Here is a 23688-nt window from a genome sequence, read left to right as displayed (position 1 = left end):
TAAAGCTTTTTGTTGTCTTACCTCAAGAAGACCCACGCCTTAAGTTCCCTGGCCAAATGAGGCCAATGGCTCTAGAAAACTACTGGCTCTATCTGCTCTTCTCTCAGCTCAAGTGCCACCCTGTCATAGTTATATTTCCAGTGGCTGAGCCCTGCAATTCTAGTGGTATGAGAGAGTAGGGGTGCTCACAGAGTGACTCACAATGCTGGGGGGGGCAGTGCTGGTTGCTCCCCCTTGGGTTCTTTTTTCCACTGGAGGAACTGGAGGCTCAGGAGACACCTGCCCCCATGGTGCTGCACTGTCCTGGGGAAGGGGCAATACGATCAACATGCAGTCACTTCTCTTACCCCTCTAATACAGTCTGTCTTTGTCTCTGAATTGCAGGGTGGGGAGGGTTCTTCAGCCTCAGTCCTGCGTTCTAGGATTCTCTCAGTGGTGTCTTCTTTTTAGTTGTTAGTTGTTCTTCTTGTGAAGCGGAACAAATTCAGGAATGATGTATGTTGCCATTTTGGTGACATCACTCTCCCCCAATATTTTGTCAATGTAAATTTTAAATACATGAAAGGGCTCACATAAAAATATAAATGTTAAGGTCACTTGCAGCAAAATACAGGACATTAGAATCATTTAGCAGAAAAGTTTATACTTGAAGGTAGGCACTTCATAACATTTGGATTTTGGCGAAAGGCAACAGTTTGATGTCAATATCTTAACCTTTCTATTAACTGCATATATTTTTCAAGGGAACAGATTTTCAAAATATTACAGAAGAGAAACAAATCTGTCTAAGCTACATATGAATGGAATTCCACAGAACAGAATACAAATTTTATTCTCCCTTTTTCTTTTCATAAACTGTTATATATCTTCACCGTCAAGTTCTACAGTTTTACTCCCTGATGTAAAATCCCATGGGAATATGTGGCTTCTAATCTTTCAATCTGAAATGAAGTATCTCTTGCTTGGGGAACCTGATATAGTTTTTTTTTTCCCCCACAGTTGGAATAACCTTTGTCATAATAAAACACTAATTAAAGCCAGATGATTTTTAGGTAGCAGTAGCTAGCACTGAAGGGTTCTTGGCTTCGAGCAGCTGTTGAGTCCCTTTGATCCTGTTTTAACTGTAAAATTAAATAGATAAGATTTAACTATTCTAGTTGTTTTCATTCTTGGAGGCATAGAAATTTACTTTACACTTACCTAACCCATGAGCAGAATGTTTGGGGCCCAGTGGACCCATCTACCATTTGATTTAGCTCTCCTTTCTAGAACATGTCTCTACCAGATAGATTCTGTTTGAAGTCTTGGTAATAAGGAACTTCACAAAGCAATCTAGTCAATAAGGATGCTCCAGCTCCTCTTTCTTATCCTGAAACCAAAGTTCCTTGTTCTTACAGAAACCAAAGTTCCTGTAGCTTCCATCCAGTGCTTTAAGCAGTGAAAGGCACAGAGTAGGCTCTCATGCACTTGAACAGTATTTATTGATGAATAAAAGAATGAATAATTCTAGTTCTGACTTTTAAAGCTACACAGAATATGGTTGTTTCCTTATGTGTCCAGGCTGTTCTCCTCCTCTCTTACATCATTCTTCTCTTTTCCAGGATCAGCATTGCAGTTTCCTAAATAATATGATTTTCATATGTTTTGTCTATCTCATTACTCTTCTCTGAGTGTGCTTGCATTGATCAGTGCATCTCTTCAAGTGTGGTACCATTGACCCAAACAGTACTCCAGATGGGGTCAGCTCAGAGAAGGGTAAAAACTCAGTATTTCTTAGCCTGGATATTCCACTTGACATATTGTTTGACCCAAAAAAGTATTCCTTAGAGCAATCCTTTCCTGTTTCTGAGTAGAGGCATTCTATTCCAGGCAAGATCTCTGATTGGCACATATTCTGTTCTGGGAGAAGGATTGTTTCCTTGAATTTCCAGGGTAAGGAGGGGGTGGAGAACGCTGTGCTGAAGCCTGTGGGGTTGGGGAGTAGGGAGGTGGCAAGTCGGCACAGTATTCCATCTCATGGTCATAACTATAGGGGGGTGGTGCCACTGAAAAAGAAAAAGTAAAGGGCATCAGGCATTTAGCAAATATTTGAGTGTCTACTATGTTTAAACCACTGGGCTGAGTACTTTGGGACGGGACATAATGTTTGCCTGTGGAAATCTTAGTTTTATTGGGTTGAGGACACATGTGTATGAAAGAGCAAGTGCTACAAAAAGTGGTACCATGGGCCAAAATGTTTAGAATTGGTTGCTTAGGGAAAGTTTCTTGAAAATATGATGCTAAAGGGGCAGATAAAGAGAAGACTAGGTTCTAATTCCAGATTGAACAAAAGTGCAGAAACAGGAAAGCACTTTTGTTGAAACCAGAAAGTACATGGAAGGGGGAAATGGGAAGAGTGTTGAGAACCATCATCCTTGTGGGCTTTGACTATCACATAAGGAATGTGTGATGTGCAGTTACCAGAGATTTTTTTGAATATGCTAGTGAATATGCTTTGGGAAGGTGATTTTCTCAGCAGTATGGATTGAAGTGGGCAGAAGAAAAGGAGAGGTGATGTAATAGCATATGTGAAGGATTACAAGGTTCGCGTGGCATTTGAGGGGGGAATCATAAGAGACCTTGAGCAGCTGAGTGCTTCGGTGATGACTAATTAGGTACAGAAAGAGGTGGAGAGTGAAAGAAGGTGTCCAGGTATTGGGCACCCTTTATTGGGCTCCTGTAACTTAGAAGGTCATGGAACCATTATAGGAATAAGAAAAAAAGTGAGGGTGGGCAAGCACATTTATGAATGGGAATGAAGAACTTCATTTTCTAAATATTATTTGAAAATTTTTCTTTAATTATTTTTTTACTGTAATGTATGTCAGTGTGTTTTAAATCACATTTAGTACACTTCATTTTGACTATGTATGGATGTCAATTTTGTAGTGATCTCAATCCCATGTCAAGGGTTGGAAGAGAGGTACCCCTTGAGTATTCCATGTCTTCACGAACCAATCATTCTGTAACATCTGAGCAACCCCTCTGATGATTTGCCAGTATATGAATTATCATCAAGATCATGATTCTAGTTGGAAATTGGCATGCCTTAATTGCTTACTATGAATGTAACCTAAATCACAAGACTAGTGGATGCAAATAAATGGTCAAGCTTTTTAAACATTAGAATGGCAGAAAAGATCAAGCAACATTTCAATTAACTTTTTTCTAAATTGTCTTCTAGGGATGGCTGGCTGACTCAGCTGGTGTCATGTGACCCTTGATCTCAGGGTTGTGGGTTTGACCCCCACATTGGGTGTAGAGATTACTTAAAAATAAAATCTTAAATAAATAAATAAATAAATAAATAAATAAATAAATAAATAAAATGTCATCTAAATTGTGCTCTTACCAATAAGATTATGGTAGTGTTCTGATCACTGTGCATGCACAAACATAGGGCTTCATCCTATATGCGAGCACGAACAATGTTTTTTCTGGATTCCCTTAACATGGCTTGCTTTATCAGGAGCTTGATGGTTTGAACCACTTACTGATCTGCCTGTACTCAGGGATGTGAGGACATAGAATTGGGTCACCTGAGAAAAGAGCAAAATGGAGACAGAGAACTGGGTGGGATGTCCTCTGAGGACTGCTCTACTGAGCAAAGGCTTTGCAAGTCTCCAGTGGGCTCTATAGTCCAAGGGCTCATGACAGAGGACACAGCTGTATCCAGCTTCTCTAAAGCTGCTTTCAACACTTGAGGCTGGACTATCAAAAGCTTTGTTTTCTATAACAAAATGGAACAACTCCTGTGGAGTCTAAACACACTGTCCCTCTGCATTACACCCACTCCTTTGCTTCATTATATCCAGGAGGACAGAGACAAAGAGATTTAGAATATAAATATACTTCATCCAAGCTGAGAAATACAGGCTCCATGTAAAATAGGAAGTTACAGCTGGATACCCATTGAACAGTTTCTTATAAGCATGTGGTTTTAAGCTGTTTTTATGTTGGAGCTTTTCTCTGCCTCCCACTTGCAGAGCACACGCTGAATGATTCTACAGATTGACTTTGCATCATTCTCTGTCATGAAGCCGTGGTGTCTATTTATGCTTTGGTAACAAAGCGTTTATATTTTGCCATCTGCATTAAAACTGCTAGAGGACATTTCAGTGAGATTCCCTACGGTTTATACAGCTGCATGTTGAACATGAAAATTTAAGATATGATTAGATTCATATAGCCTTCTACTCATATAGCCTTTGAATTTTAATAAAGTGATAGTATAATGCAGAAGAGCAATACTTTGAGGACTATCCATCATGAAATAAACATGGCACATCTTTTATAGTATCAGCTACTGGAAGACATTTTGCAATCAGACTTGTGTAACTGTGGACTGTGCTATCCTTCCTTCCTGCAGATAATAAGGTTTCACTAGGAAGTAAACTCTCAAGGTATTAGTTTTAGAAAATTCCTGATTAACTCTAAGAGGTTTTGTTCTTTCTTAAAGGTCAAATCATCTTTCAAAGAAATATGGATGAGGCTGGAATATGGTACCTTTGAAATTCTTTCATCATCAATATTCCAGCTCTCTGATTTAAGTAAAGCAAATATGCCATTTATCCTTAATGTCATTATAGTTTTCTACAATATTACAAAATTTAGGGATGCCATGAAATTCATAGAAGAAATTTAATTTTTTTCACCCACTCAGGCCAACATCTCTGAAGCAAACATAAAGGGAAGATGCACGGTGTTACCAAAACCTATACAACATTCTTTTTAAAAATTTGGAAACAGAGGAAAATCATCCATAATTTCGCCACCACGATTTAACAAATAATATCTTTATATAATCCCTTCTAGTCATTTGTGGTTTTTAATATCCTTGTTGTGTAAAGTGAGTATATGCGTTTTTACTTTGGATTCCAACAGTCTTTTTCATTCTGCTACATATTTTTCATAAACTTTATTGTTAATGGCTGCATATTATTCTGACTGTTCACTTATTTTGAGATTAACAATTTTTATTATTATAAATAATGGAAAGATGATTATCTTTTTACACATAGACTTTTTAATTTTTATTTTGAATTAGTTCTTTAGAATAAAATTCCTATCATCAACTAGCTGGTTATCATTTAATATTTTGGTAATTTAACAGTAAAAAAATAGCTCTTTATTTTACATTTCTTTGATAGTAGCTGGATTTGACATTGTTCTACAACTTGTTTACTGTCTGTAGTTTACTTATGTTTTTCATTTTTAAAGATTTTAATGATGTATTTATTTGTGAGAGAGAGTGGGCGGGGGTGGGGGTAAGGGCTAAGCAGACTGCACTGAGCATGGAGCTGATGTGGGGCTTGATCTCATGACCCTGAGATCATGATCTTTAGCTCATGACCTGAGCCAAAACCGAGTCAGACATTCAACCAGCTGAACCACCCGGGTGCCCCTCCTGTTTGTAGTTTATATTGGGTGATTGTTGCTTGTCTTGGACTGGTAATTTAAAAACTAGAATCTAATTAGAATCAAAATATAATTAAGATAAGATATAAACAAGTATACAAAAGTATGTATCTTTTCTAGGTATCTTTCTAAAAATAACTGTCGAAATGTTTAATTATATTATTTTTACCTTATTGACATACCAAAATTTAAAACTTGCATCTAACAAAATATATGGTTATCTTTTTGATCTCCTCTGTTGTTAAACTTAAAAATTTGTCTTCTCTTTTGGATATCTGATTCATAACCCAACTATTTCTGAGCTTTTTTCATTTAAATTTATATATTTAAAGCTTCCTTATATCTGTTCTTTTATTTGGTGTATTTTTGGTCAAAGTTTATTTTTCCTAAGTTTTAAATTTTGCTTAAACCAAATTATCTATACGGTTTCTTAATCCTCATTTTTCACAGTGTTTTGTTATCTCTCCTTTAGTTTGTAAAATTTTAATGTACTAGTTCTGTCCCAATGACCAAGGCATATCTTTTTATACCAACACCTCATTTTAATTATTATTGATTTTAAATGGTTTTAATATCTGGTAGGACAGGAGAATTGCCATGACATTTTTTTAACATGTTTAAAAAATTTTTTTATTGAGCTATAATTGACATATAACATTGTGCAAGTTTAAGGTGTACAACATGTTGAGTTGATATATTTATATACTACAATATGATTACCACCTGTTTAATTAATTAAACAAGGAGCCCATTAGACTGAGGTGGCTCATTGTCATGATAAACAAATCAAAATGTAAGCCTGTAAATGCTTCAAAGTTACAAAATCAAAACACTAAGGACAACCAATCACAAATTACCAACTAGGCTTGAAGCTATAGCCAGTGAAATAATTTCCTTTCTTTGCTTCTACATTTTCTCTGTATACGGCAGGGTACTCCTAACCACTTCCAGTATGGTGCTGTCTGATTCAAATCAATTTTTGCTCAAATAAACTCTTAAAAGTTCTAGTATGCTTCAATTTATCTTTTAATGCACCTTAGCGTTAGCTTATGACATTTTTAAAAAGATCTGTTCATTTACTTTAGAGAGAAACAGAGAAGGAGTGGGAGGAGGGGCAGAGGGAGAGAATCTTCAAGCAGACTCCCTGCTGAGCACAGAGTTCCACGCAGGGCTCGATCCCACAGTCCATGAGATCATGCCTTGAGCAGAAACTGAGAGTCACTAGGGAGCCTCTGCCTCTCCATGGGCTTCTGCTGGTGAAGTCCCAGGAGATAACTTGATTTCTGCACTTCTCAAGACACAAGTATTCTGTTCTATTTGGAACATTGTAGGATATTTATCCTCATAAGTTTTTATTTGACCTAGTCAGATTGGGTATCTATTCTTGGCAACTAAGGGGTTTCTGACTGGAATTGTCAAAGTATAATTACTAAAAAACAAATAAGGAAATCATATGATTACCTCTACACTTTGAAAAGATAATTCTGGATTCTCATGTGCATTTATTAAATTAAAGTTTAAAAATTGTGGAAAAAAAAAAAAAAAGAAACCAAGAGTCACACGCTCAACCAATGGAGCCACCCAGGCATCCCTAGCTTATGATATTTTTAAAGACAACTTCTAATATTATTGCTAGGAGCAAACCTTCTCCTCCACCCTCCCCCAAACCACACTACTCACAATTTGCCTGAACCTTACTCAGAGCAGAAGCCCACAGAGCTCCCAGCAAAACCTCCACTGCCTCCACACCCACCACAAAGACCCAATCCTGCCATTTCTCCTCAACAGTGGCCTAAGATGCAGTTCCCAAAAGGATGATATTATTAGAAGCTATCATCCCCCTTCCCCTCAGATAACATCAAGACAAGTCTAGTCATGTTTTACGTTCCTCTGTTACCTTGAGGACAAGCTCTTAGACGTCTTTCATTGTAGACTCTAACTCTGGAAGGCTTTATACACATCAAATCTCATTAATTTTCTAAACTTTCCCCACCCACTTTCACTGTGCTGAGGAGACCACAGTCTGTCATCAGAAAAGCCCTTTGTATCCTCCCCTTTCCATCTCTTCACATGTGACTCTAGCTCAGAATATGAGGAAGTCCTCTTCTAATTGTGTCTGTTTTCCAGAGAAATGAGATCTACTGGGAGTGAGAAAAGCAAGGGTTTTTTTGAGCTTTAAGAAGAGAGAAGAATGCATGAGATAGTTGTGAAAATTTTCTATTTTCATTAAAGTCAGATTTTTCTCCTGAGAGGGCAGCTTCTTCTGCAGCAGCATTAAATCAGAAATATTCTTTCCTCCCCACATCCTACATCCTATAGGGCCAGAAGGTGCACTGGGAATTTTCTGGGGTTCTCATACCCATTTTTCAAACTATGGTCTGTGTTTTCTCCTTAAAAACCTGAGCTCTTTTGTAGCACACACCACGAGATTATACTACTTTCTACTCCTCCTTGTTAATACCTGTGGTCTGCTCTGCCCTAGACTCTCATTCATTGATGATTTAGCATCAGGCCCATTATCTTTCTCTGCAACATGGCTTCTATTAGCATTCTTGATGATTTCAACATTCATAGATTGAAGTAAATTTCAAGCCCCAAGATGGAGCTTGCTCCTGCCCAGGGTGCCACAGCAGCAAACTAAAACTTAGATGACTTTCATGTCCCTGTGAAGCTCCACTTGATGGGAAACTTAGTATATCCAGTCAGCTAATCCCTAAACATCAAGCCAACTCTGAGCTCTATACTTACTTCCTGTTCCTTCTCACCCCAAACAAGGTTAACTATGTGGCCCCAGCCAATCAGATATTTCCTATTTTTCTCTTCTTTGTTTTTTCACTCTACCCTGTAAAAGCTCCCTGCCTTCCACCTATTTTGCAGTTCTCTGCACAAAGACCATCCACTTCATGAAGTGTTAAGCAGTTTGTTTGTATCCCCTAAATTTTCTCTAATCATTTTCTTAACAACCAGACTTTTTTGTGTTAAAAATCTTTTTCTCAACCTTGTTGTACCTATGTAAATCTGACCACCACTCTTGATCTTTCTAGAATACACATTTCAATATATCTTGAATCTCACCTAGATTTCCAGTTTTACTGATGACATTTTAAAAAGTTAATTTAAACTGATGTCACCTCTTTCCTGTCTTCATGTCTTTCTTTATTCAGCTTAGATTTATGGTCCATCACTAAAATTATATCTGTGTATTTATCATCAATTTTCTTATCTCTTTTTCTCCCCATTACCTGACAAAACTCCAATCTTGATTAAATTCAACGTTTTGGCTCTCCCAGACTTGTATCTAGGAGCTTCATGTGCCTAGAGAAAAATGCACAATCATACTGACTAATCTCATTTTCAATGAATGACTATATTCTTAAATGTGGAGACTCTTGGCATTGCTTGGAAATTATTCATACCTGTAGGTATTTCACCACCCCTCCATTCTCCGAGATTCCTTACCTACAAGCATCTCCTCAACCCACTTTTCAGGAGAAGACTTGCTTCTAATTTCAGGAAGAATATAAGCACAATCAGAAGAGCATATCCTTGTATCACCAAATCCTTTGGTGAGTAAATGAAATTCTTCTCATGTTCAGTACAAATATTAATAAGGCCCCCCTCATTTGTGAATTCAGTGATGCGAATAGAATTTTTATTTCTTTTTTTAAAGATTATTTATTTATTTTAGAGAGAGAGAGAGCATGCACATGTGCATGAGTGGGGGAGGGGCAGAGAGAATCTTCAAGCAGACTCCCCACTGAGCATGGAGCACTATTCAGGGCTTGGCCCCATGATCCATGAGATCATCACCAGAGCCAAAACCAAGAGCTGAATGTTCAACTGACTAGGTGCCCCTAGAGTTTTGATTTCTTAATGAAATATTTCCAAGAGATTTTAAAGACTACAGGTCAGTTATTTTATAGAATGTTCCTTAACCTGGGTTTGTCAGATCTTTTTTCATGCTTAGATTCAGGCTGTGAACTTTCAGCAGAATCCTGCACATATGAAGTTGTGTCATCCTCAGAGTTATTAATACCCAGGAGTGCAAGATGTCCATCTGTCCTTTAGTGATGTTAATCTTTACCACCTGGTCAAGATGTTGTCTGGTTTCTTCACTGTGTAGTGACTATTTTTCCCCTTATAACTAGCAACAAACCTGGGGGTAGACACTTTAAGACCATCCAAATGGCCTGCCCCACTGCAACCTCTCCCCCCAGATTTAACACCCATTAATGATTCTTGTCCCAAACTTTTCTTATAATGGTTTTAAAATGATGATTTTTCCAGTTCCACAACTCCTTTCTATATGTATCCTTTGTCATTTTTTTGTTCCCAAGAACCTCCCCTTCTTCTTCATGGTTTACCTAAATCAATCTATATCTATCTATCTATCTATCATCTATCTCTCTCTCTTTCTCTATCAGTCAATCACCAGGGTCTCAGTAATGTACTTCAGATCACAAATTTCTTGATAGCATTGCAATCTCTTGTTTTCCTTTGGTTGTCATTTGATTTTTATATTTTTGCCAAGCCCTCTGTTATGGTCTTTCTGTATTGTTTTCTTTCAAGTGTGTTTCATCCAAACCTATTTTTTTTAAGAAAGGGTTAATGTGGTCACTTTTCTTTGTTTACAGTGAAGTTCTGGAGAGTAGTGGGTGTATAATATTTGACAAATAATTTTTATTTTCACACTAACGGTTTTTAAAATAATTATAATTAAACAAGACACTGTTCATTCTACCCAACATGGCAGGAATAACAAACCGTTTTGGAAGATCACTGTCTAACAAATGATCAGTGTAGCAGATGAGCTTTTCCAGTAATCTCCTCCCCAGTGCACAGTAATAATATTCATTGTAGGTATCTCCACTGAGCACTTTCACCAAGGCTTTCACCAAGGAATATGACCTTGGCTAAATTATTTTCTACTCATATATGTGGCCCCCAGGCTGAAGGACTATACAATAAACTGGGTTGTTATCTCATTTATCACAAAACTAATTAATTAATGTGGGTAAAATATTTTATATTTCCACAGATGAAAGATTTTGAAAAATATTCAATACTACTGTGTGGTTTTTTTTTTCTATCTTTTAAGTAAAAGCTTAATTAGTGACTTCGAGAAGGAAATGAGAAGTAATCAAGCACATTATGCTTTTTTAAGATCTAGCTTTTTTGTAGTAAAAATGCTTCCACCATAAGGTTTATTATGTTTCTCGCATTATTCAGTTCCCAGAACAATGCATTTACTGAAAATGTAACATGCTGCTGTGATCTGCCAGTATAAATGATGCCACTCTAAAGTTTAAAAAACATGTTTCCATGCATGAAATAGAAACCTCCAACCCAAGGAAACATAAGCCCTCACATTAAAATATTTTGAAACTTCTATTCTGATTTTATAAAAAAATATTTTTTAATGTTTTAAAATGTCTAATGTTTAATTTTAACTAAACTTTTTATAATCAAGCAAAAGTGTATCTGGAATTTTATCTACAGAGGGCTTCTCCTTGCCTTCTCTCCAGTTAATGTCTCTGTCTGACTCTCCTCTGTTCTCTTGAGTTATGGGTTGACCAGGTAAAAACAGGGAGATGTGAAGAATAAAAGAAAAATTCCCCCTGTTTTTTCCTTGTACCTTAGTTGTAACATCATTACACTAATCCCAACAGTATTTTTAGTAAGTTGGAAAGATTCAAAATTGTGAATTGCTTTTGTAGTGAGTAAAAGCTATATATTCTAGGGTGAAATTTAAGGTAAATTCTCTAGGTTTTGATATATAACTCAATCAGATCTTGTCATGAGTTGTGTTCTTCACTTGTTCAGCTATGTCTGCTGAGTGCCCATTATGTGCCAGTCCTGGTATTATACTTGGGACTTGGGTGGTGACCAGAATAGACTACGATCCCTGTCTTGTGGTGCTAGGAGGAAGAGATGGACAGTGAACAATAAGTATAACAATTGGACAAACTATATGGTATCTTAGAAGATTAAAAGCACTCTGAAAAAAATATATAGAGTAGAACAAGGAGGACACAATGGGGAAGGACATAATACAATCTTAAATAGACCTGAGCAGGCCTCCTTCAGGAGGTGATCCTTGATCAAAAAGTTGAATTAAGTGAGAGAGTCCATGTTCTAAGCTAAGCCCTAAGATGGGAGTGTGCCCTGTTGTGCTCACGGAGCACATGGAGTGTGTTTCTGTGTTCACAGGAGAGTGTAACTGGAGGCAGAGTGGCAAGAGGGAGTAGGAAGGAAATGAAGCCAGAGAAATAAACGAGGAGCCAATTCATGCATTGCCTTGCAGGCCCTGGTCAGGACTTTGCTTTTTACTTTGGATAAAATAGGAACCACTGGCTTTGACTCTTCTCTGGAGAACATGGAAAGCCATTGGAAGATTTTGAACAGAAGAATGATATAATTTGACATCTACTTTTAAAAGGTTCAGTCTGGCTACTAGGTTTAGAATAGACCCTTTGGGGGGCCAAAGGTGGCTGCTGGAAGAGCAGTTAGAATGTTATCACAAGAATGCAGGTCAGAGCTGAGGGTGGCCCCACCAGGGAAAGAACAGTGTGGACTGTGAGTAGTCAGACACTGTACATACTTTGAAGATGGACCTGGAAGTTTTCCTAGTAAGTTGCATGTAGGTTTGACGGAGGCGAGGAGTCAAGGATGACTCAAAGGTTTTTGGCCTGAGCCACTGGAAGTCCAGAGATGCCATCAGTTGACAGGATAAAGGCTGTGAGTGGAGGAAGTTTGGGGGGATAATCAGAAGTGCAGCATCGAACATGTTCAACTTGAGATAGCTATGAGACATCTAAGCTGAGATGTCCAGTAGACAGTGGGATCAAATGCATATGAAATTCAGGAAGGATGTTCAGAATGGAGATTTATAATTTTGGGAGGCATTAGTGTATAAGTAGTACTTAATACCATTAGACCAAAAGATATAACAAAAGAAGTAAGTGTAGATACAGTCTAGAAAAAGACACAAGACTGACCTTTGAAACACTCCAACATGAAGATATTGGAAAATGGGAAGAACTGACAAAAGAGGGAACAGGAGAAGTGATCGTTCTCACATTCATCTGGAATTTGCTCCCTCAAGTTGAAGATGAAAGGGAAAAAGTTAAGAGAGGAAGGAAGTTATTAGGGAATTGATACATGGGCAGATTGCGTGTAGAAGGTACCTTCTTTTTCACAGGGGCTGAGGAAGGACATGACTGTGGACAGCAAATTATCTAAGAATGCGTTAGATTTAAGATTTGACTCCTTTTTATATGTCAAATGATACATATACAGACAGGCTTAGAAAACACTACTGAGCAATTAATGCAAAATGCAGTATTTTGTTTATGGAGTCGGATATATTCAATATATTTATATATAGAACTTCTAGCAGATTCTCAACAAACACCTGTCAAATTATCAATGTATTACCATTGCTCTTTGTTGAGAATTTTCATATTATATTAAAACTGTTTTCTTCGCATACAGAGGACACATAAAAACGTTATTCAATCGTTTTTTCTTAAGACTTATGTACCTATTAAATCAGATGCCAGTTTGTTAAGACATGTCACTTACACTTTCTCTATAATTACTTCTCAGAACTCTGGCAGTAGACACAGTGGGTGTGGACTGTCTAAAACTCTGGCTGATTGGGAATTGTAGTCAATAAAACATGCCTTAAAAATATGAATACCTTTAAATGTGAGCTAGATTTTATTACTCGGATCTAAGTAATCTCCATTGAAAGCTAGAGCTTCAGTCTATGTTAATTTAAATGCCCTACATTCTTGGAGATCATTGCAGTGAAAGTCTTCAATGTTTCCTCTCTCTAAGGAGTAGAGCATAACTAACAAATCTTACTCTTCCTTCAGAAGGAGTGAGCAGTTGTGCTTACCAGGATAGGAGGAGATGGCGTTGATGTGGGTGGTCCTGATGACGCCCACCCGGGTCCCACGGTTGTTTTTCATACACATACAGATACATATGGCAATTCCAGCGATGACCCCCATAATGAATACAATTCCAAACACTATGCCAGCAATTGCCGTGCCCCTAAAAAAGGAAGACAAAAGTACATTGAAAAGGCTCATAGGCTTTTCAAATACAGCCCCATGACTGTAAAGCAAATCTTCTTAAGGATAATGTTAAAAAAAAAAAAAAAAGATAATTCCCTGAATCAGTCAAGTAAATAGTCTTGTGTATTTCAATAGATAAGAAAAAGTTATAAGCTTTCAGGGATTCCTCTTCCAGTACAGTAAACCTATCATTCAGATTCTGATTTTAGAAATCCATGTATTTATACAAAACACAATTATTCAGATACGCTCTCTAAAATAATAATTAAAAAACCATTCTGCTGTTTAAACAGCAAAGAATTTATCTATTGTCTGTGAGCACACATTTACTGAAAACAACTTGATAAATGCCAAAATATTAAATAAAATTTAACATTTATCTTTATTAAAACTCTTCACAAAGTAGAACTGGAATTTTTTTTTCTTAACAGAACAGAGAAAAACAAACCAAATGTTTTAAAAAAATTATTCAGAAAACAGTTGCAACAAATGGTATTCTCATTAAATTCAGGAACAATGCAAGCAAAACCTCTGTTCTATTAATGTTATGTTTTTCTCCAGAAGGTTTTATCTCTCACAACAAAATCATAGAAAGAAGAAATACTGCATGAAAGAGTCAACATTGTCATTATGTGTAGATAATATGTTTTGTAGAATTCTATGTTTATCCACATTTCGGAGAGAAATGGAGAAATCTTTGTGAAAAGAAGTAGATTTTCAGCCAGCAGTATCATTTCTAACAGTGCTTTCTGCTTTCTGAGGAAATACAACACATGTGGGCACAGATAATGCCAATATACTGTTGCTAGTAGCAAGATATCAGAAACACCATAATATCCAAATGACAAAAAAGAAAAAAAAATAATGATACACAAGAGAATGAATCCTATACAGTGATTAAAAAGGATGAAGAGGTCCACATGGATTGAGGTGAAATGTCCATGATACATGGTTAACTTAATAATAATACTACAAATGAAAAGGCAAATATTAACGGAATACCAGTATTAATAGAATGATTACAAGGAGAAAATTATATTTTTATATTTCAAATTTTCAAATGTATATATAGTGATTATCTTATAGATATGGGACAATGAAGAAAATTTTTATTTTCTCATTTGGGTACCCCCCTCCCCAGAAGTAACAATTTCAACTCTTTCAAACATTGTTTTAGTACTTTTTTTTTTTTTTTAAGATTTTGTATATTTACTTGAGAGAGAGAGCACAGGAGCATGAGCAGGGGAAGGGGGAAGGGCAGAGGGAGAGGACCAGCAGACTCCCTGCTGAGCTTGGAGCTTGATGCAGGGCTCAATCCCAGGACCCTGAGATCCTGCCTGACCTGAGGGGAAGTCAGACACTTAACCCACTGAACCACCCAGGCACCCCTGTTTTAGTAACTTTCTTCCTATTTCTCAGTAATACAATTACATTTTTTAATTTTTATTTATTTTTTTTTTAAAGATTTTATTTATTTATTTGACAGAGATAGAGACAGCCAGCGAGAGAGGGAACACAAGCAAGGGGAGCGGGAGAGGAAGAAGCAGGCTCCCAGCAGAGGAGCCTGATGTGGGGCTCGATCCCTTAACACCCGGATCATGCCCTGAGCCGAAGGCAGAGCTTAACGACTGTGCCACCCAGGCGCCCCACATTTTTTTATTTTTTTAAATTTTGTATTATCTATTGGCTCCTCTTTCAGTATTTGGGAATTTAGATCCCAAGACAAACTTTATCCTTTCAGAATTTATATGATCCAAGCAAGGTGCCATGGTTACCTTTCATATCTCTTACACTCACTTTATTTAAGGAATTTCCATGAGTTCCCATCTTTCCACACGTCTGTTGTTACCCCCCTTCAAAAGTCTTAGAAATTTTTCAAGCAATTTTCAGAAGTTCTTAGCATTTTGTTTTTACTGCTAGTATTATGAAATTGCATAATGCACTTGGATTTTGGTTTTTTTAAATTATTTTTCCAGTCCCTTAGGATTTTTCCTGTCTGGAGACTCATTCTTCAGTTCTATATAAACTGTGCCATAAATGGATAATTTCCTTTCCACCATTTTATCTGCTTCTCTTTCTGGAAGCCTATTCTGAAAGAACTTCCAGGATGACTTCTCTAATTTTCCTGATCTCTGTTTTCTTGAACTACTTTCTGGGGGAATTTCATTGACTTTACCTTCCAAAGTTTTGTGAAACCTCTCACTTTCAGCTATCATATGTTTAATTTCTGTGTGCTCTATCTTATCCTCCAAGGTACCCACCTCCCTATTTTATAGTGTCCTGTTTTGCTTTCATAGATATAGTTTCTCCTTGTAATCCCTGAAGGTACTAATGATATATATTTTTTAAACTTTCTCTGCTTTTTGTATTTCTTCTGTCCTGTTTAGGTTCCTTTTTATTGGTTATTTTGGTCTGTTTCATGTTTGACATTTTCCTTAAATGTCTGGTGATGCTGAATCTTCTGCTCTTTAAAAAAGAGGCACAGAAGAGCTGCTTGGAAGTTCACTGTGGCCGGCTACCATTGCACAGGTGAAATCCACAGTCTAAGAGTTCCCATGGTTTTTTTTGTTGGGGCTGTTCAATTTTCCCCTTAAAAAGAATCCTCCAGTTTCAAGTACAAGCCAGCCTGACACTTTGCCGGAGCCTAGGCAAAGGGTGTGAACCTTATTTTACCTATAAGGGTATGAACTTCCATAAAATCCTGATGCCCTTAGCTCAGGGACTCCATCTCACTCTGCTGTGACACTGGAGCCATTCAGAAGCAGTCTTCAGTAACAACGTTTTTGTGGTTTAAAAGCATGATTTCTAAAGCCAGACTGCCTGGGTTCCAACCGTTCCTTGTGCAAGTTGCTGAACGCCTCCCACCCCCTAATTTTCTTATTAATTAAATGAAGGTCAACCTGGTGCTTATCTTACTCTCCTCTCAAATTTCGTATCATGAAATAGCTGTACTCCTGGACTCGTTTGTCAGAGAAATAATTTCTTATTTTTGTGCCATATAAATATCTATCTTATGCTTTTCTAAGACAGGTCTGTAGTTCTCATCTCAAACCCTTGGGGCCAGATCTATCTCATAAGTCAGAAATTTTAAGGTATTGGAAAGGGAGTATAGTACATATACCATATTTTGTAGGGTACTTCCAAGGCCAGCATCCTGAGCACACATACATTTACATGTCCACAGGAAAGGTGAGAATATTAACAGCCGTGGATGACATAGAGACCAGAAAAAAGCCCCAGGTTCCTTTGGATCCGGTCTTGCCACCAAGTCAGTTACATAAAACATTTCACTTTCCAGCGTTGGTTGGTTGGTTGTTTTTGAGGATTTCAAAATTGCAGATAGGGAGTTGTGACCCTGTATTTGTACTTTTCACAAGAGATTTTCTTTTTATGACTTTTCCACTCTTAAAAAAACTGATACTGCTAAGAATTCCAATAGACTCTTTTAAAATATTCCTACATGCATTTTAACTATGTAAGTAAATTATGAAAGCAGAAAGTGAGATATATTTGGGTGTGCTGCTATTAGTAATTAAAGAATGGCAGAACCCAGTAGCTTAATATATAAGCCTTTTCAAAAAAAGAGAGATTTATCAAAGGAGATCATTTGGAAGAAGTAAACCAAAAGTAATTTGGAAACCTTTTTATTGTAATTTTGAGGTCCAAATAAGATTGATTTGGAGGGCTTAGTTTATGTTCCAGAAATAATTAATGGCCCAATTATTCAGGCATAGAGTTTCCAAAGTAAGTGTTATGGAAGCTGTTACGATATCAAATTGGGACATATTTATATTCATTAATTCATTTTTTAAATAGAGGAAAGTAGGAAATTAGTCACATTTTGTTTTCCTGTTGGCAGCTCCAGCAAAAGTGCCTGCTTATGAGGTCAGTAATGAGGTTGCAACTAATGTGTTAAATGAGGTTTATGATTAAATCATGATTTTGGTGTCCTTGATCTTTTGATACCCATTAGCAACTGTAAATTAGTTATTAAAGACATAGCAAGTATAACATTTATAGCATTTTTTACTCCATTATTAATTAAAGGAAACAATAAACAAACAGTAACCTTCTGGCATATAAATAATTTGGTTTTGTCAACTGTTGGAAAGAGAGAAGCTATTAACTTGAGAACTTTGGCGTCATAAAAATCTTGAAAAAAATGTAGGGAATGTACTTTTTTTGAAAGAAGGGACTGCAGAGTGTACATATTTTCCTTTTTAAGATTTTATTTTGAAATATTTACAGATTCACAAACAGTTATAAAAAGAGTATAGAGAGGTCCTGTGTATCCTCCTCCCAGTTCCCCAGTTCCCCCCCAATGGTTACATCTTAGGTGTACTACAGTACAACATCAAATTCAGGAAATTGACATTAGTGTAAAGTGTGTGTATCATTCTGTGTCATTTGAACACATGCAGAGATCATGGGATCACTATGGGAAGCAAGGTACAAAGCTACTCCATCATCAAAAAGATTTCCCTTGTGCTACTTCTTTATGGTCACACCCACCGTCCTCCTCCCCGCCATTAATAACTGTTTGAATCACTACTCTGTTCCTCATTTTTGTAATTTTGTCATTTCAAGAATGTCATACAAATGGAATCGTATAGTATGTGACCTTTTGAGGTGGACTTTTTTGTACTCAGCATAATGCCCTTGGAATCTATCCTAGCTTTTGTGTGTACTAATACATTCCATTTTTATTATTTCGTGGTATGGAGATAGCAGTTTGTTTACCCATGACCTATTGCAGGACATTTTGGTTACTTCCAGCGTTGACTTTTGCAGATAAAGCTGCTAGGAACAATCATGTACAGGTTTTTGTATGAACATATGTATTCATTTCTCTGGGATAAATGCCCAAAAGTGGGATTGCTGGGTTCTTTGATAAGTATATGTTCAATTTTTAAAAATACTGACAAAGTATTTTCCAGAATGGCTGTACTGTTTTATATTCCCTCCAGTAGAGTATGAGACATCCAGTTTCTCTCTATCCTTGCCAGCATTTGGTGTTGTCATTATTTTTAATTTTAGCTGTTTCAACAGGTGTGTAGTGGTAGCTTGTTGTGATCTTAACATACATTTCCCTAGTGGCCAGGGAGACTGAACATCTTTTCACGGGCTTAGTTGCCATTTATGTATCTTCTTCAGTGAAATGTCTCTTCATGCCTTTTATTCATGTTCTAATTGGATTGTTTGTGTTTTTACTATTGAATTTTTGAGAGTTCCTTATAAATTCGAGATAGAAGTTTTTTATCAGATACATTGTTTGCAAACATTTTCTCAGTCTGTGGTGTGTCTTTTCATCGTCTTAACAGAATCTTTTGCAGAGAAAAAAGTTTTTAAATTTTCATAAAGTCCAATTTTTCAGGGTTTTTTTATGGACTGCTTTTGGTGTCATACGTATGAACTCTTCACCACGCCTTAGGTTCTGAAGACTTCTCCTATGTTTCCTTCTAAAAGATTGATTAGTTTGATGTTTTATATTAAAACCTATGATCCATTTTGGTTTAACTTTTGGGTAAGGTGGCAGGTTGAGGTTGAGGTGGATTTTTTTACCCACGGATATCCAGCTGCCCCAGTACTATTTATTGAAAACACTATCCTTCCTCAATTGCATTGCTTTTGCACCTTTGTAAAAAATTAGTTGGCTATGCTTATTTGGGAGTATTTTTGGGTTTTGTATATTCTCCTGTTGTTGAATAGGGTGTTTGAGAAATGTTGATTAGCTTCAGTTAGTTGTTCAGTTCTTCTGTATCCTTGCTGATTTTCTGTCCAGTTGTTCCCTAATTGTTGTGGGAGGGATGTTGAAGTCTCCAGCTATAACTGAAGATTTGTCTGTTTCTCCTTTCATTTCCATCAGTTTTGCTCTGCCTATTTTCCAGCTTTTCTGTTCTGTGTGGGCTCCCCACTTGACCCTTGCTGGTAGATATTAGGGTGGGACTGTATTTTTTTTTCCTTAGGTGTTTGGCTGTAGTCAAATTGTTATTATCTACAAGTTTTCTATCTTGCTAGGCTGCCTCTTTCTGGGTGCTGCCACTGGAGAGATTAGGGTCTTTTGGGGGCTTTTATTGTATGTGCCCATTGGTGTTTCTGGGTTACCAATTACCTCCAAGTCTGGGATAAATAGGGCAAGAAGAAAACTTAGGGAACTCACTCTTGTGTTCTTTAGGCCATGAGATCCTAGCTGATCTATCCTCTTCTCTTCACCTTTTAGACTTTTCTCGTTTGTTTTATATATGTCTAGAGTTTTACAGTTGCACTTAGAGGGAAGGATAGGAAAAAGTATGTTACTCTGATAATGTATTTTAAAAAAATAAAATACTGCAAAAAAAGGTATTGTTTAAAATCATGAAGTGTTTTTTAAAGATTTATTTATTTTAGAAAGAGAGAGAATGTGGGCGTGGGGGCAGAGGGAGAGGGAGAATCTCAAGCAAACTCCCTCCTGAGTGCAGAGCCCAATACAGGGCCTGATCTCAGGACACTGAGATCAAGAACTGAGTCAAAATCAAGAGTCAGATACTTAACTGATTGAGCCACACAGACACCCTGTGAAGTGATTTTTTTAAAGTAAAATATAGAAACACCTTTTTAGAAGAGATGAACACTATGATAAATATCCTTATAAAGACACAGCTGTTAATATTACACTTGGGTTTTCAGAGCAAAAATAATATGTCATTCACATACATAGATATGTGATTCCAAATCTTTTCCTATTCATATTGAAGGTGCTCAAAAAATCTTTAATGAATTAATGAATTAAGCTACCTCACTCACATTTATTAAACTATTATGGAAATATTACCCACAAAATTCTTTCTCTGTAATGAAAGTATTTCTTTGTTTAATGGCAATATAGTTGACATACAATGTGACATTAATTTCAGGTATACAACATAGTGAGTAGACAGCTCTGTAGTTATGCTGTGCTCACAAGTGTGGCTACCACCTGTCACCATACAATACTAGCACAATACCATTGACTGTGTTCCCTGTGCTGTGCCTTTTATCCCTGTGACTTACTCATTCCAACACTGGAAGCCTGTACCTCCCACTCCCCTTCACCCATTTTACCCATCCCCCATCTCCCTCCTCTCTGGCAGCCATGAGTTTGTTCTTTGCATTTATGGGTCTGTTTCTGCTTTTCTTGTCTGTTTGTTCATTTGTTTTGTTTTTTAGATTCCACATATGAGTGAAATCAAATGGTATTTTATCTTTCTCTGCCGGACTTACTTCACTTAGCATTCTATACTCTAGGTCCATCCATGTTGTTGCAAATGACAAGATCTTATTCTTTCTTGTGGCTCAGTAATATTCCATCGTATGTATATGTATATACATATATAAACACATAATATACATAAATATTTGATATACATATTATATACAGTATCTATAAATACAAATATATATATCAAGGAATCTTCATACTATTTTCTACAGTGGCTGCACTAACAGAGCACAAGGGTTCCTTTGGCTCTACAGTCTCACCAACACTTTTATTTCTTGTCTTTTTTTTTTTTTAAGATTTTATTTATTTATTTGAAAGAGAGAGCATGAGCAGGGTTAGGTGCAGAGGGAAAGGACGAGGGAGAAGCAGACTCCCCGCTGAACAGGAAGCTCGGTGACATGGGGCTCCATCCCAGGACCCTGGGACCATGACCTGAGCCAAAGGCAGACGCTTAACTGACCGAGCCACCCAGGCACCCTATTTCTTATCTTTTTTTTTTTTTAAGTACTTCTTTATTTAAGTAATCTCTACACACAACATGGGGCTCAAACTCACAACCTCAAGATCAAGAGTCACACACTCCTCCAACTGAGACAGCCAGGAGCCCCTATTTCTTGTCCTTTTGATACTGGCGATTCTGACAGGTGTAAGGTGGTATCTCGCAGTGACTGATTAGTGGATGATTAGTGATGTTGAGCATGTTTTCATGTGTCTGTTGGCCATCTGTAATATAGTGGAAGTATTTCTCATAGGAAGCTCTTTATTATTAAATTAAACCTGAAAGGAAATTTTTCTTGAGAAAAGAAAGAAATCTAACTTATTTTTGATGCTGTTAATTTTTTTACCTTTAGCTGCTGATTTCTGGATTATAAAGCACAATTTGGGTAAATTTGTATGCAAAGAGAATTTTCTGTTCTCAGGAAGCTCCTGCAAAACTTTTTATGAGTTCTAAAAAATTTCAGAGGTAAATTGTCTTCTCATGGTATTTTAATAATTGTCTGTGGGGCGCCTGGGTGGCACAGTAGTTAAGCGTCTGCCTTCGGCTCAGAGCGTGATCCTGGCATTATGGGATCAAGCCCCACATCAGGCTCCTCCGCTATGAGCCTGCTTCTTCTTCTCCCACTCCCCCTGCTTGTGTTCCCTCTCTCCCTGGCTGTCTCTATCTCTGTCAAATAAATAAATAAAATCTTTAAAAAAAAAGTAATTGTCTGTAAGCTTAGTATTAAACAAAAACATTCCATTTTCTTGGTTATATACAACAATTAATAGGCAGAACTTCAAGGTTGTTAAAGCAAATTACTCTTTTTAATTATCCATTATAATCATTTATTGTGGTGAATGCTTTTTTACTCAGTTTAGTCCAGGAGTAAGCAAATTAAGACAATGGGCCACATGGGGCCCCCTAGTTGTTAAAGCAAATAAGGTTGTATTGGAATGAAGCCCAACTCATCTGTTTACATGTTGTCTGACTGGTTTGGTGCTATGTCAAAGTTGAGTAGTTGTGAGACCACATGCCTTTAAGGGCTGAAGTATTTACTCTCTCATCTATTGTAGAAAAAGTGTCCTGATCTCTGATTTGATTCACTTGCTAATAAATTAGGTTGCCTTTCCCTAGATGACTTTTTCTAAAAAGTTATGTCACTAATGATTTTATAACAGAGCAAGTGGTTGCATAGGCAGAGCAATTTGTACTGAAAATCTAACAGTCTATGGTATTTGGAAGATCTTTTAATTCTGTTAATTAGAAAGTCACAAGAATTGCAAGGCTTAAATATTCTTTTTGATTACCCCCACTGACAGTCACTGTAGTACATTTCTGATGCTACTCCAATACAAAAATTCCTCATGCTTTGTGGCATAGTAAAAAATAAACATTTCGTCTTTGTCCCAGGTTCCTGGCACACAGCTCTTTTAAAATCCTTAGAATCTCTGGAGTGAGAAAAGTGTCTTTTGTATGCTAATGAGATAACTGGTGGCTGGAGGCCACTTAGGTGTAACAGGGCTGGTCCCCAGAAAGACCTAAGCACTATTAATGGGTTGGAATTTTCAGCCCCACTTATAACCTCTGGGAAAGGGGGCTGGGGCTGGAGATTAGTTAATCACCAATGGCCAGTGATTTTATCATGTGCACACAAGGAAACCTCCATTAAAAACCCCTGCATGATGGGGTTCAGAGAGCTTCTGGGTTGGTGAACACACTGTTTTGCTTTGGTGGGGGGAGCACCTGAAGAAGGCTTGGAAGTTCTTGAAGTTCCATATCCCTCCCGCCAAACCTTGCCCCATGTATTTCTTTCATTTTATTGTTCCTGAATTGTATCCTTTATAATAAACTGGTAATAGTAAGTAAAGTGCTTTCCTGAGTCCTCTCAGGACTTTTACTGTGACCTCTAGTATTGATTGAAACCTGAAGGAAGGGGTTGTGGGAATCCCTGACTTTGCAGCCAAGTTAGATGGAAGTGAGGGTAACTTGGGGACCTGATACTTGTGACTGGCATCTGAAGTGAGGGCAGTCTTGTGGGACTAAGCCCTTAAACCTGTGGAGTCTGATGCTGACTCCAGGGACTTAGTGTCAGAATTGAATTGAATTGTACGACGCTCCATTGGTAAGAGAATTGGTTCCTGTCAGGAGGGAGAACACCCACATGCTTCCTTCTCTGTTCTCCCAAAATCTTTTTAAATGTCTATTAGTGTTTGTTATTTAGCTCCATAGGTAGAAAATTTGTACCAAAATGAGACTCTGTAATTAAGATATTAAATGTATTTGTAGTGGCTCTAATGATACTATGAATCTGTAGTTTATAACAAAGCTCAGAGATAATATATTTCATTCCATGAATAGCTTTTCGTAAGCAAAAAAATATTCTGATAATGTTGCAGTTGGTGAAGTAATGCAACACATTTTTAGGCTCA

The 23688-nt window shown here is 37.1% G+C and overlaps 1 protein-coding gene across 1 annotated transcript in view; it reads right to left on the bottom strand.

Annotated features, from left to right (window-relative positions):
* Window positions 1-623: 623 nt before the first annotated feature.
* The window catches only part of CYYR1 (cysteine and tyrosine rich 1), a 98259-nt gene continuing 75194 nt past the window's right edge, over window positions 624-23688 (bottom strand). The window contains exons 3-4 of the mRNA XM_008701772.2: window positions 13361-13518; window positions 624-2045 (exon numbers count right to left, since the gene is read on the bottom strand). Coding sequence (XP_008699994.2) covers window positions 1861-2045; window positions 13361-13518 — 343 coding nt within the window. The 3' untranslated portion in view covers window positions 624-1860. The remainder of the gene's footprint in view (window positions 2046-13360; window positions 13519-23688) is intronic.

Source organism: Ursus maritimus, unplaced genomic scaffold (genome assembly GCF_017311325.1).
Source record: "Ursus maritimus isolate PB19 unplaced genomic scaffold, ASM1731132v1 scaffold_4, whole genome shotgun sequence".
Taxonomy (NCBI): Eukaryota; Metazoa; Chordata; class Mammalia; order Carnivora; family Ursidae; genus Ursus; species Ursus maritimus.
The sequence above is the reverse complement of the archived record's forward strand: the minus strand, read 5'-3'. Positions and strand labels throughout refer to the sequence as shown.